This window comes from Pteropus alecto, unplaced genomic scaffold, assembly GCF_000325575.1.
Source record: "Pteropus alecto unplaced genomic scaffold, ASM32557v1 scaffold11, whole genome shotgun sequence".
NCBI classification, from domain to species: Eukaryota; Metazoa; Chordata; class Mammalia; order Chiroptera; family Pteropodidae; genus Pteropus; species Pteropus alecto.
Window position 1 is genome coordinate 10627609 of NW_006431956.1, and position 15983 is coordinate 10643591.

At 33.8% G+C, this 15983-nt stretch overlaps 1 protein-coding gene across 1 annotated transcript in view; it reads left to right on the plus strand.

The window, feature by feature from the left end:
* MALRD1 (MAM and LDL receptor class A domain containing 1) overlaps positions 1-13426 on the plus strand; it is a 533295-nt gene extending 519869 nt beyond the window's left edge. The window contains 2 exon segments of the mRNA XM_025043397.1: positions 10440-10513; positions 13344-13426. Coding sequence (XP_024899165.1) covers positions 10440-10513; positions 13344-13426 — 157 coding nt within the window.
* Positions 13427-15983: the final 2557 nt, after the last annotated feature.

The window sequence follows — 15983 nt, forward strand, 5'->3', positions numbered from 1 at the left end:
AAGAAAAGAAAAATAAGTATTTTCAGAAGAGGTAGCTAGCAAAAATTCATTAAAGAAAAGTGTATGTTAGCCAGGAAAATGAGTACTTACTGATATTTGAAGCTCCAGTGCTTAGTGAAACAGAGATACACAAGTTAAAATGAAATTTTAGTGAGGGCTAACAGTAGATAAGCATATCTACTTTTGCATTAACACCTTTGCTGTATTGTTCTGACTAAAGTATAATAAAGAAAATTTAACCTCATGTAAATATACACTTTGAAAAGGGAGGTATATTTTCATACCTTTTCGGGTAATTATGGATATTTTTATATGATACTAAAAGTTGACATCATGGTAGTTTTCCTAAAGTATAATTGTAATATGGAGTCTGAAACTGTATCAGTAAAGTTTTTGTATGGTTACATTAAAAATTCACTGGTCTATTTTGTACTTTGAATGGATCATTTACCCATGTATGATTTTCTAACATCATGCATTTTTCATTTAGAAAATGTTGGTTTGGTAAGTTATGCAGCTTGTCAAATGTTGAAACATTTTATTATGCAATATAAGAAAAAAATCTCATCAGACAAGTCTTCAAAGTTTTGGAAAGCTGTTATGCTCACGGTGAACAATGTTAGATTTTTCAAAATTCTAATTTTTGTTTGAAATTTCAGATTTTATCATAGGCAAGAGATATTGTCAGGTGCTTTATTTGATGTTAACCACATTTGCTCCATTCATTGTTAAGAAAATGTCTGCCAGATTCCCTAATCTGAATAACCAGAGTTTGTCTATCAGTCATTCTTTCAAATAAAAATGTTGTTACATGAAAAAAATGGTTAGTTTAGCATGCAACTCAATCTCTCAGTGCTTTTCAATCTCTCAGTGCTTTTCTACACAACAACATGCGCTTTGGTATGGCACAAAAGTGTTTTCTACATACTTCCTAGAATATTCAAAAGACTTGCCTGGAAAAGTTGAGATTTAATATGACTAAGAACTTTTTCTGCTTTCTTGAGGTCATTTTAAAGTGAAACTGACTTTTTAAAAAAATTACTGCAAGAACATGGTGGTGAAAAATACAATGGACAATTCAGGAGCACTATCTTGATTCCTGCTAAGGGACTGGCAATTTTTACTCCCCATTGCATTTGCCCCATTGATGCAAATATCGACACAGAGAAAAAGTGCAGTACAATAACATTAATTGATCTAGTTTGCACTTTGAATGACTCTTTTACCCCTGGGTCTTATCATTATGAAAACAGTCTTGATTTGTATAGTCCCTGGCACTTTCTGAGGACATCCAGGGGTACACAGACCACACTTTGAGAAATGCTGCCCTGATACCACGAAAGCATTACTCGAAAGGGCTCTCTCAAGTTCATGTATAATCATTTGACCATTCTCCTATTATTAGACATCGAGCTTGTATCTAATTTTTCATTATTACCAATAACGTGTGATGAGGCTCTTTCTGTATAAATCTTTGTCTTCCTCTCTAATTATTTCCTTAAGACCGACTCCCAGTAATTTTACGAGGTCTAGAAAAAAATTTCCATGTGCGCTATCAACTGTACTTCCAAGGGACTCTCCCACCCTGCATCTGGTTCGTGTTAGGCAGTGGTGAATGTGCTAACGCTGCAGTCAGTAAAGGAGAAGCCGAGAGAGGACCCTGTTCCCATTGGCAGCATGGGGTCTCCTTCAGGTTAAGCTGCAGGAACCCGGGTCAGCTTTATTCATACTAATTGCGTCCATATTTCTGGATGTGTTCCCATTTAAGCACTCTGCCACAGCAAGATCGCATTAAACAGTGACAGGTTTTGTGGTCAGGGATATTTATTTCCTGCTTGAAAAGAGTAGGAGAAAAATACAGCAGCTGCTGTATCATGTGAATGAGTTTAGCAAAATTTGGTGTCCCAGTTGTTTGGTTTTGTGACCCCAGATGATTAATCCTTTCCTCTCCCTTTTGTGGCATTTCTGGTTATGTTTGCAAACCCAATTCTTTCTGAATTTTTTTCACCCAAACCTTTGGTTCAGCTTGTTCCTTAAGAGCTCGGAAATGAAAACTTGAGCTCGTGGACACTCTCCCCTAATTTATCCCTGCTTTTGCAAATGGGCTTGCCTCTTGCTTCTTTTCTTTCTTTCTTTTTATTTTCCCCCATATTGTTTGTTTTATGTATATATGTGTTTGTGTATATATAGTCGTCATCTCACCAGAAGGAGAGACCATTATATAGATGAATATTTCTATTTACTACTCCTCACGATTTTGTCTGTTTTTTTCTTTAGCAGTAGTACGATAATATAATATTTTACAGGCATATACAGTCAATGAGAGAAGGCTGATTTAAGAGACTCAATTTATTTTTTCTTATATTGCCTCATGATGTCATGCAATTTATTCTACCTATAGATTCTTATAACAGATTTAATGTGTCAACTCTAATTACGCACTATAAATTGTCATCTTGGTGACTGACTTTTTTATGATAAATGCAAATGAACGTGCCCCCCAAATCAGATTCCCTAAAGCACTGTATGCTTCAAGGTCTCCATAAAACCCATCCCTCTTCTTCTCACTACCACCTTCTCCTAGATAGTTTTCACTGAAACACACATTGGCATAGTTTCAGTCTGATATTTTGGAAAGAGTTGAGTGAACGACCTAGTGAAACCCATTTGGGGGCTTTTCCTAAAATAATATTGTGGGAGCTTGTTACTTTGTTAGCTTAGATTCAGTAATAGGATTTACCCAATATATGTCTTCTCTCCTGAGTTGGCCAAGATATGCTTCTAAACGCCTGGTCTGTTTCTTTTTGAAAGTGTGACTTATGTAACTGATTGTCCTGCTTAAATTTGAAATCTAGAATCTTAAAGGCCAATTTGTACCCTGCATTTAATAAATACATAGACTCTCAAAATACCCATTCCATGTACTGTCCATCTTGTTACCTCTGGCTCAACCCTGTTTTCCAGTTCTCAGAATTCCTTTCTTCCAACTTCCTATCTATTTATTTATTTTATTTTCTTCTATTGTGCTTACCTTTGCAAACTGCCATAAATTTGTCCTTATTGTAGAAAGGACAAAATAGTGTATAAAATTTGTGCTAACTCTCCTTAAAAACAGTCTATTCAAGCAGACTAAATTTGGACTGGAAATGATCAGAGAGCAGGTATAAAATGAAACGTGTCTAAGGCTTTGAGAAAGGAAAGGTGACATACATGAATTGCGTGGCAGTGACAATTGCAAAATGCACCAATCTCTTTCCAGCACTACAAATAAAAAAATGAACAAAGAAAAAAAAAACTCATTTTTCTAGGCTCTAAAATCAGGATGGGAAAAGCATTACTTATTAATTTTTATGATGAGACAGAGAAAAAAATTATGAGTGCCCTGCTTAAGAAACGAACATTTCTAAAAAGATCTCTTCCTCACAGAGAGAAATATGTTTAATGAACATTAAAAATAGATACAAGTAAAAGTGGAAACCCAGAATTATTTTTATTAAGATTTTATAATACATTTTTTTCTTTTATCTAAAAGATTAGCACAGTCAGGAGAGCTTCTTCAAACAAAGTCTTAGGAATGGAAACATTTTGGAAAAACCTAATTGAAGGATTTAAAATGATGGAGATGGAAATGTGGAAATGGGAACAGTAAAATTGAGATTTACTTCCCTGGGACACCCCGGTTTACCATTATTAGCGTAAGCAAAATTTAATGTAATAGGCATGACTCTCAGAATAAATGAATTCCATTTCCACCAGTGAAATGGTTGTATTTCATAATTTAGCTGGATCTTTAAAAAAAAAGTCACATGTACTTTTATGGTTAAACAACATTTTCGCCCCATTAGTAACAAATCAAATGCTTGATAGCCTGAAATTCATTTCAAGACCCTGATTTTTATACATGAATATTTCAGGCCTCTCATTTTCAAAGATACATATAAGATATGAGGAATGCAGACATTTATTTTTCAAATATTGTAAAGCGAGTTCTTTATACCAAATCAATTTTTTCTCCAATGATGTGACTTTTTCAGTTTCTACGTAATAGAAAGGGATAGAATGGCCATTCCCATCCTGTTCTATCTACTCTGCTCATCCTCAGCTCTTCCTCCAAGCTCTTCCTCTGTGCAGGCACTTAGCTGGCTAAAAAAAAGATGGAAAGAGACAGAGGGCAAAAGTAGGCTCCTGGCCCTCCTAAAGTCTTGTGCTAAGTGGAACAGAAAGCTAAATACAAATATAGCTCCAGATAACAATAGTAAAAAGGAATGTCTTTTTTCTGTGGGTACTGATGAAGTATGTCGTTGGGAGTGGGCATGGGGGCAAAGCATAGAATAGGTTAGTGAATTTTGTTCCATCGCTAAGCCTTCAGACTGTATGCATTCATTAAGTTATTCTTTCTATAAGCATTCAGTTGATTCTTACTACACTAGATACTGCACTGGGTGCTGTGATAGAGAGGAGAAAAAACCAGACAAGGCTCTTATCTTCCAGAGGACTTACAGTCTCGTGAATCTCAGTTGCCCCATCTGTAAAAAAGGCATAAACAAGATAATTGAAGAGGTTTTTGCTAGCTTTAAATTAACAAATCTATTTTAAAAAATAAAAAGTACTACGGTGATTTTTATTACTAATTTTGACACATTTATTCTTTTTATTTATCCTAATGTCACTTAATTGATCCTAGGCTTTGGGGTTAAGAGAAAGAAGTGGGAAGTTTAAAAGAAGATATGAATGACAAAAAAAAAAAAAAAGGAAATAATAAGAAAAGAAGGTAAAGAAAATAGCACTCAACTATTAGTGGGCATTTACTTATGGTAGGCATTTTATAAACATGTGATTTCATCTATGAGACAGAAATCCAGTGGCTGCTACCCTCTAAGAGAAGTTTTAGAGGCAGGAACCACATACTGATCAACCTCATAAGTCCGGGACCTAACACAATGTTTAGTACATAGTATTTGTCCTAGAGATATTGGGTAAATTTAAATGAATGAATATGAAAGATAATAACATAATCGACTTTCTATCATTCTACCATCTTAAGGAGTGAGTCACCACATTGTAGAGCATCAGTTTCCTTAACTCAGGACAATAATCTCTTGGATCTTAGAATATTCTTTAGAAACACTATATAGAAGTCATTTTATTAGTGGAAGCATAAGAGCAATTTCCTCTACACATAAATACACAGCAAATATTTTTTTGTAAATAAATTATCATGTTTATCCCTTCCAATCACCTTGATACCTGTATTATAATGACCCCAATTTCAAAAAATGTAATAAGAAACCTTATCTAGAGCAATTAGACAAGAAAAAGAAATTAAAGACATCCAAATTGGAAAGGAAGAAATACAGCTATCTTTACTTACAAATGACATGATCATGTAGATATATAAAATCACAAAGAATCTATAAAAAAACTACTAGAGCTATTAAGTGAATTCAGCAAAGTCAAAAGATAGAAAATCAACACCCAAAAATCAGTTGTGCTTCTAAACACCAGCAATGAACAATCAGAAAAAGAAATTTAAAAAGCAATCACGTTGTCAATAGTATCTAAAAAAGTAAAATACCTGGGAATAAATTTACCAGGTTGGTGAAAGATATCTATACTTAAAATTACAAAGCGTTACTGAAACAAATTAAAGAATACCTAAATAAATGGAAAGACATTTCAAGTTTACAGTTAGGAAGACTTAATCTTATCAAGATGTAAGTCCTACCCAAAGCGATCTATAGATACAATGCAATTCCCTATGAAAATTCCAACAGCCTTTTTTGTAGAAATGGAATACTGATCCTCAAATTCATATGGAATTGCAAGGGCACCAAAGAGCCAAAACAATCTTGGTAAAGAATAAAATTGGAGAACTCATGCTTCCCGATTTCAAAACTTATCACAAAGCTACAGCAAACTAAACAGTGAGGTAGTAGCATATGAGTATACATATAAATCAATGGACTAGAATTGAGACTCAAAATATAAACCCACACTTCTGTGACAAGGGTATCAAGTACATTTGACAAGGAAAGAACTGTCTCTTGAGCAGATGGTGCTGGGATAACTGGATTTTCACATGCAAAAGAATGAAGTTGGATCCCTCCCATATAACAGGCATAAAAATCACCTTGAAATGGATTGAAGACCTAAAGATAAGAGCTAAAACCATAAAGCATTTTGAAGAAAACCAAGGAGTTAATCTTCACAACCTGGGATTTGGCAATGCATATGACATCAAAAGCACAAGAAACAACAGAAAAAAAATAGATAAGCTGAACTTCATCAAAACCTTTTGTACATAAAAGAACATTATTAAGAAAGTTAAAAGATAACCTACAAAATGGCAGAAAATATTTGAAATTATGAATCTAATAAGCAATTAATATCCAGAGTATATAGAAACTCCTACAACTCAACAGATAACCCAATTAAAAAAATAAGCAAACTGGAACAGACATTTCTTCAAAGAAGATATACAAATGGCCGAGAAGCACATGAAAAGATGCTCAGTGTCATTAGTGATTAGGAAAATGCAAATCAAAACTACAATTCAATACCACTTCATACCTATTATAATGGCAATAATAATTAATAATAATAATAGTAATAATAATAACAAAACATAAAAATAACAAGTGTTTGTGAGGATGTGAAGAAATAGAAGCCCTCATACATTATTGGTGGGACTGTAAAATGATGCAGCGGCTATGGAAAACAGTTTGGGACTTCCTCCAAAGACTAAAATAGAATTTACCACATGACTCAGCAATTCCACTCCTAGATATGTAACCAAAGGAATTGAAATGGGAGACTCAGATACTTACATGACAATGTTCATAGCAGATTATTCATAATAGCCAAAAGGTGGAAATAACTCAGTGTCCATTATGAGATGAACGAATAAACAAAATGTAGCATACGAATACAATGGAATGTTATCCTGCCATAAAAATGAAGTTTTTATATGTGGTACAGTATGGATGGACCTTGAAAACATTGTGCTAAGTGAAAGATGCCAGGCACAAAAAGATAAATATTGTATGATTCCATTCATATGAAATACCTAGAATAGGCAAATACATAGAGATAGAAAGTAAATTGGAGGTTACCAGGGGCTGGAGGAAGGAAAAATGGGGAGTTATTGTTTAATAGCTACAGAGTTTTTATTTGTGGTGATAAAAATGTTTTGGAAATACATAGTGACAGGTGCACAATGCTATAAATATAATGAATACCACTGAATCATACATTTAAAAATGGTTAATGGGGCAAATTTTATGTTATATATATTTTAACACAGTTCTCAAAATTAATAATTAAATAAATGAAATTAATATTTTTTAAAAATTGAATTAATAGTTTAAAGGGGTAAATGGTATGATGTATGAATTACAACTCAATAAAGCTGTTAAAATATATATAAAATAACCTCAAATTCGTGTTCACTGTATTCAACATAGATGATTTTTTGTTTTATTCTTTTTATTTTTCATTGCCCATTTACAGTGATTTCAGATATCTATTATAATTTCTTCTATGTTTTTAATGAACACTAAACATTTTGGTTGGTTAATAAGCCATTAAGTGAATTCCTTTAGAGATAGACATATGCTCACTAAATTTAAGTTGGAAATTTCCATCAGAATTACCCTAGTTCTGCACTGACATATCTCTCTATAACCCACTGCAGTGACATATCTCTCTATAACCCACCTTTTACAGAGCCTGAACATACTGGATGTAGCAGGAGCCTAATAATAATTTAAGTGACTGCATGATAAGTTATGGGTAGAAAACTCATGTGATCTATACAGCTTTTTTCCCCTCTACTTCAAACTTCTAAGTTCCTTGCTGATTCTTAAAGTGGTTAGATTTTTTGAGACCTCAGCTCTTCCAGAGTCATCTGCCTATTGACAAATATAATAAGTTAAACGTAGCATTTTTTAGCCTAATGCAGACTTATCATTGCCTCATACAGTGTTAGAATGGGCAGAAAGCTTCATAATCAAACAACCATTTAGTTTTCCTTTTATAGAATCCACCATTTTAAGTAAAATTGCTTGTTTGAGTAACAAATATAAAATTGACGAAGATGGAAAATTATATCATAAAACTCAAAATAGTAAATGTAAGAATTTGACCCTAGAAATTCACTTAATGGAAGTATCTATGGGCGGTAGGTAATATTTTACCTCATAATAGAAAAGACATTAAGAATTAAGCCTAACAATTCAAAGATTTCCAATATTGGGAGACACATCTTTGATCTAGAAAAAATAAAGTTGAGATTACTGATAAAGATAATTTGAAGTAGGAAGGATGTACCATTGCTCACCTCCCACTACTAAGATGCTTTCCTCTGTGGTACAACTCAACATCCTTATCTTTAAGTGTCCCCCTTCTTCTTTGTAGTCTCTCAATCCCCAAAGGCTGGCCACCTACAATTTTTTTTTCCATTTTAATAGAAAATTGCCGGACTTCAAATTCTTTCCAAAGAAAAGTAGCTTCAATAGTTGAATTAACAGAACTGGAAAATTGGTCATTTCACCTGGCTTCTGCCTGGCAGTCTTGGTGTAGGTCCAAAGCCAGAAGTAACTGCCTCATATCAAGATCTTCCCTGTTGCTTGTGCTTCACTTCTGTCCACTTGGCTGCCAAGCCTGTCCCTTCTATTCCTGGTCGCCTGCCCAGCCTTTGGACCATCTGTCCTGTCTAGTCCTATGGTTTGGGTTTCCTCCTGCTTCCTGATCTCATGTCTGACTTAAGCCAAGATTAATTTTTCTGAACTGTCAGTCTCTGTGACTGTCTCTTCTCTACCTAGATCCTAATTTCCATTTTGTTTTGATGCTCCCTACCGCCATGTTCAGTCTCTCCTGTCCCAGCCTTTGCTTTGATATTTGGACACTCCTGACCCTGTCTCAACTTTGAGAGCCACCCTGCCCAGCGCATGCCCTAACTATAGCATTTACTGAGCTGACTACTCTGAGAACTTAACATGAACTAGTCTTGGAGGAAGAAAAGACAAAGAATCAACACCACTTAGTCTATTTAATTGGAGCCACTCATAACTATTCAGTTAGTGGTTAAGGAATTAACAGATACTTGTCTCATCATTTAAGCATATATCTGTCATTTTTTTTTTCAAAATATAACCAGTAAAAATGGCTGCAAAGACCTTCTTCATTGATAACCAAAATGAAGGCTCAATGTGGTGAACTGGTTAAGTGATTGAATAGTTAAGCAAATTGCATGGAAACAATTGAGGTAAGGAAACTTAGGAGACACTGAATCCACAGAAGGATATATTGCTAGCCAAACATAATTACCCAGATTATGCTATTCAGCTTGCTAAGACTTTTAGAAGAGGACCATGTGGTTGGTTTGGTAGATGAAATAAGAGGTCATACATCTGACAATTTATTTTTAAGAAGCAAATCAGTAAGAGCTTCCTTTTTACTACCTTTTCTTTTAGGATTTAAAGGCACGTTGACAAATTTCTTGCCATTAGACTCTGATTAGGCAAAAGTATTCATGCATTATATAGTTTTTCCTCCTAGTTGCCCTGAAGACACTGGCAGTCATCCTGGAATTGGTCTTCCATTCTCCATTATGAGTATGTGTGTATGTAGGTGTGTGTGTGAGTGTGCATGCATAGGGTCCTTCCTTCTTCATGCATGGGTGTGTTAGTTATCTGGTTATATATTTTTCGTTCCTATAATGGGCATTTTTTCTTCATTAGTTGTAAGCAGCTATTCCAGGGCTAGGTGTCTTCTGATAAGCCCATTGACTTTTTAGTAATTAAAGTATAAAATGAAAATGATCATTTAGGAGCCCAGTTAATTAAAGAATAAATTATGCAGATTTAGACCTATGTGTGAGATTACCAAAGACATGTCTCTTTGTGATTCATGAAAGGAAATATTAACATAAAGACCTCTTCAAAACACTCATATTTAAATTTGCTGTTTAAAATATTAAAGACTAAGATGCCAATGATCTTTCTGACAGACATTGTCATGGAAAATAGTTCTCAAGACGTGGGGGTTTGGCACTTAGGAAGTCTGAGGGACTTCAAGGTGGCCTATCCTTATAACCAGTTCAGCTTTATATTATATTGTTCTTTCTAATGTTGTACCCCTCATATTATTTGAATACTATTTTCAGAAATCAATTTTAAGATCGACTTATGCCATTTTAAAATTTTCCTGGGTCTGTCGGACCTAAATATTTAGAGGTCAAATTACATTTGCTTTCAAGAATGTGGTTGCTTTGGTGTCCTGAAAAAAAGCCTTTGCTTATGGTGATATATCCATAAAAATAAGTATACTAATTAAACAATGTGTCTCTCAAAGATTTCTACCAGATAATAACTGGAGAATGGACTGTGGTACATTTTAATACTTACTTTTTTTTTTTCTGTCGTCCTGTGTGCTTTAAGGAAAGCTAAAGGAAGTGTTAACGGTGCATTTGTTAATCCAGTTTATGGGAATTGGAGCAACTCAGAGAAAACAGAAATAAGAGGTGATGGTGAACTGTATTGTTTCAGAAGCAGAAACACACACACACACACACACACACACACACACACAACCACACAACCACAGTGTCATTAGGACATATTTCCACTAAGAGGAATGTTTTAGTGGAATCAGTCCATCTGAGAGGAGAAAGGACTTTTAGTCTCTCTAAATGTGTTGTGTTTTCCAGGACATTCCAGGACAATTTCAATCTGCTTATAAAATCAGTTCACTGTTAAGTGGCTTTGTGGTCACTGTTCTTATTCAAAGAGCGCTGACAAATCTGGAAAATACCCTTTTAACCCACAGAGTGTTAGTCAGCTACTCTCAGTAACTACTCACTGTTCTTTATATTTTATCGTCAAAGACAAAAAAGGGAGGACAGCGTTCCATTTTCTCTCTAAATGTAGATGGGAGCAGTGAGGACCATTACCCAATAACTTAGAAGGTAAAAGGAGAAATGACAGTGCATTAGATCTTTCTTGGCCCTTTTTAGGGGTACTCCTTATTACTGTAATTAGAAGTAGGCTAGAGAAAAATGGCAAGGAAAATCTCTCATCCCTTTCTTAGGTAACATAAGCATTCATTTGGGTATAAAACAGGATTAGCATTAATCTATCACTTCCCAACTATGAAAAAATCTTCTTTATATATAATTTTAGAAATGTTATATGAAATTCACTCTCTTGTCAAAGTGAGCATATAAAAAGTTAAAGTTTCCTCTATTATTTCTTCAGTGAAAACAGGCCATAAGCAGTTGTTATTGTTATGGAAAATGAGTAGAAAAGGTGTCAGGTTAGATAGTTTCTTGTAGTTTCGAGCCTTGTGTGGTGTGGTTCAGTCTAACACAACCCTTCACTTTCTTATTTCTGTGTTCTCTCCATAATGATGTCATACATACTTTAGTATTGTTTCCATCGAAATGAAAACAAGAAGTAAGATATTTCCCAGAGTACAGAGAGAATTAATTAAGATGATCTGTCAGGTCAGTCAAGACACAGAGGGAAAATGTAATGTGGCCCTACTTAACAGGCAATACATAAATAAATGCACATTCAAGAAAACAAATGTATCTTTCTGACAAAGTAGGAAGGTATAATATACACCTATTTTCATTTTTCCTGAAGAAAAGAAATTTTAATCTTTTTTGTCTTTAGCTTAGTTTAACTTTGAGCATCTGAAAGCTACAAATGATGTAAGAATTAAAACGCAGTATTTCACATTTGGCATTTTTACATTAAAATCTTGTAAACTTTTGGTTATTAAAAATTTGCTAGGAAGATGTGTATTCTTTACTTACTACTAAGAAGATAGCTTCTCTGGGCATAGGAAGAGGTCCATATCAAAGTCTCATCTTTTAAGGTTATTTCAAGATGTTTTCTACTGTGTTTGCATATGGCAGCACAATTGATGACTAGAATTGATGACTGGGAAGCAATTTATTTTGATTTTCTATTCTAACAAAAAAAAATTATCCTTTCACAGTTCTGTTTCGTTCCATTAAGAGTGGCTAAAGAAGAAATAGAGTCATAGCTCTTAACTTTTGTTGCTATTTTGATTTCTTTTGTTTCAGAAACAGATGCCTTTGTATTAATTAAACTAAGTGTAGCTTCCCTGGCATTATAACAGAGAAATAATCTTCTCCAAAATACTCTTCTAGGCACTCAGGGGAAATTCTCAGTGTGATATAGAAATTGAGATAATTGCATAATGAATCACTATGCACCCATCAGCCAAATTCAACTATTATCAACCCATGGTCATTTTTATTTCACCTCTGCTGCCACGCATTCTTTCCACTCACCCTAGTGGTAGTTGTGTTTTTTTAAACATACTTTTATTTTCTTTAGTGGAGTTTTAGGTTCACAGCAAAATTGAGCATAAGTTACAGAGAGTTCCTGTGTATCCCTCACACATGCATAGACTCTCCCATTATCAACATCCTCTACCAGAAAGGTACATTTGTTACAATAGATGAAGGTACATTGACAAGTCATTATCAACCAGAGTCCATAATTTACATTAAGGTTCACTTTTGATGTCAACCAGAGTGTTTTTAAGCAAATCCCAGATATCATTTAATTTTGCTTGTAAAGACATCAGTTGTACCATTAAGAGATAAGGACTTTTAAAAAATATAACCATAGTATTACACCTTACAAACTTAACAGTAATTGTTTAATACTATCAAGCATTCAATCAGTGTTCAGTCTACCTAGTTGTCTCATAAACAAGTAGAGGGTTTCATATTTGCCCTTGTTGTTGTTACTACATTTTTAAAATCAGGATCAATTAAGGTATATGCATCCAAACTGGTAGACATGTCTCTAAAGTCTCTTTTAATTTCTGGGTTCCGTTTTCTCTCTTAATTTTTCCTCGCAATCTATTTGTTGAAGAAGACAAGTTGTTTGTCTTATAGAATGCCCCAAATTTTAGATTTCCTAATATACTGTGTAAAATATAATTCTCCCAACTGAAAGCAATTGTTTTATTTTTGTTGTTGTGTTTTCTTTTGTTTAACCTAACTATAACCAATACAGTAGGCTTAGAGAAACACGCACTATAGAAAGCAGTCGAGATACTGACAACTGCATTCCCCCATCACACCAGAGGTGAAGATGAGGCAGTGGGTTCTAGGCACACACCAAGACTGGGCCAGTGTCAGGGTTTTAGGCAGTGTAGACTGGAAGTGCTGGAGGGAGACTTGGGGTGGCTCTGGTTATTACTCCAGTGGAAATTCATTAAAGTCGCTGCATTCTGCATGATCTGGAAAGAAGTCTCATTTTAATGCCTAAAATCTTAACCTTTACAATGTGTTTTTCTTTAGAGTTCTATATATTCCTTCTCAAATCCATTATATGCCACAACACTGGGAAGCCTGGAGACCGTATCTAATAATCTCAAATAGTACCGTCAAGATCAAGTATCATCTTGTATATGTAGTTTATAGGAAATTAGTCTGTGAAATCTGATAGAAACTCATCTTGTGCAATAGTAAAAACAAAGGATTTAGAATACTACTGTAATTATTACATTTAAGAATAAATTTAAATTTTCTTAATATATTGAATGTTTTCATGGAATCTGAATCAGAACCTTATCTTCATTGTTTTTCTGAATATTTTAATAAGTGTTCAACTTATGTTTATTGTTTTCCTTTGATTTTTCCATAGTCATTTCTTAAAATAATGATTCAAATTGTTTCAGATCCTGAATAAGAAGAAATTTTAAAATGTGTATTTATATGCCATAGAGCTTAGAAACAAAGGTAAACTGTCTTACTATATAAACTAGCAGGAAGAGGCAAATCATAATAATCCCAATCAACAACGATGAGTGGAATTTATATCTGAATTTTGGAAAAAAATGTGATAAATTAGCATCCTAAACTTGCATTCATTTGAATAATCATTTAACACATATTAATATATAGCAAATCATTATCCTGTATCCTTTGAACTAATCCAAGGTTATATGTCAAGTATATCTCATACAACCAGAAAAATATAATTCTTCACTATAAAAAATAATTTGTATATTGAATGTTTAAAATTTGAAAATCTGGATAAAATTAATGATTTACTAGGGAAATGCCAATTACAAAATTGATTCGAGATGTAACAGAAAACATGGAGGAATCGAGAAATCAAAAAGCACAGATGGCTTCAAAGGAAATTACTTCAAATCTTTTAGCAATAGATTTCTATGCTATTTAAACTATTCTAAACCATCTTTTCTCTTTTTAATTATAATACCTTCATCATATTGTTAACAAAACTAGAAGACAAAGGTGGTGAAGAAAAATATAACTGTAACGCATGCTTCTTATAAAAACTAATACAAAAATCCCAGATTAAATTTTACCAACTCCCAGGCAGACCAAGTTTTGATGGGAATTTTCCTCTTAAGCAAAGACACGTGAGAATGGAAGGTGGTTTGCCTGAAGGCTATAGAAGCTGAGACAACTGATGGAAATACCTAGAACAATGATGACCTTACTCTTGCTACTACAATACTCAAAGCAACTCTGCATCAAACCCTTCGCAAGTTCCGGTGGTTCTGCTTTTTTCAATCTAGTGTCTTTCCAATATATCCCTGTCATACGAAAGTTAGTCAGTCAGTTTCTAATGACCAAATAAAACCAAGTGAAGCATAAATTGGGCTTGCCTTAGTCAGCTGAAGCTGTCATAGCAAAAATACCTTAGGCAGGGGGGCTTAAACAACAGAAATTTATTTCTTACAGTTCTGGAGGCTGGGAAGCCCAAGATCAAGATGCTGGTAACGTAGGTCTCATTCTGAGATCTCCTCTCTTGGCTCATAGGCAGTTGCCATCTCACTAGGTGCTCACATAACCTGTTGCTTATATAATGGAAAAAAGCTCTCTTGGCTCTCTTCTGATAAGGGCACTAATTCCATAATGTGGGCCACACCCTCATGACCTCATCTAAACCTAATTTCTAAATTCCCCATCTCCAAATATCATCATGGTACAGTTAAGGCTTCAACGTGTGAATTTTGAAGAATACAAACATTCAGTCCATAACATTACTGTTATAGGGACCTGCAATTTTTTTTTTTTTTTTGCGTGTGTATGTGTGCCATTATTAGTTCATAGATGATAGATATGAGAAATGTATTAGGAATTGGCTGAGAATATAATAGACAAAGAATGTAAAGTTCAAATCCTGATTTAGGTGATAATCTGTGATTTATAGGCCAAATAAATTAGGAAATTTATCCATTCAGATTTCTAATAATTCCATCAGTCTTCTTTATAGATATATTTTGCATCTTTTCCATTATTATGGATTAATAGAGTCAAATATGTTTTTTAAATTAAAGTAATATTAAGTTTTTATTTTTATAGATTTTCAGAAAGCATTCTCTGATATGAGAACAGACTGTAAGAGCAAGATGGATAAAAGCAACGTTCTTTAGAAATTTAGAAATAAAAACTCATCGAAGGTTAACCAACACTGAGTTCATGAAGTTACTAAAACTGCTTTTAAAATGAAACAAAAGAATTACAATAAATATTTATTTGTGAAATTTTCATAGATTTGATTTAGAGCAGCACGATTCCACTTAACTTCGCCAAATTGTGTTTGTTCCCAACTCACACAATTCCACTTAATTTTGACTTTCCTAATAAACATTCTGTGGTGAAGATTTAGAGATATGTTATTCCTCAGAAATCAGTTTACAGGGCTTTACTTTCATTTCAAATGCAAATGCATAAAATATTGAATTGTATTAAACTTGGAAACAAAATAAATAAAATAAAAGTCTCAAAAATATTATTAATCTGCATATGGCAATATTTTTCAAGAAATGGACGGTATTTGATGCCAAATTAAAACAAACTTTTGATAGAACTTGGCATTATAAATCACATTAATATCAAAAATGATCATTTATGTCCCACGATAATGTATGCTTGCAAATTAGTAATGATTTTCAAGATG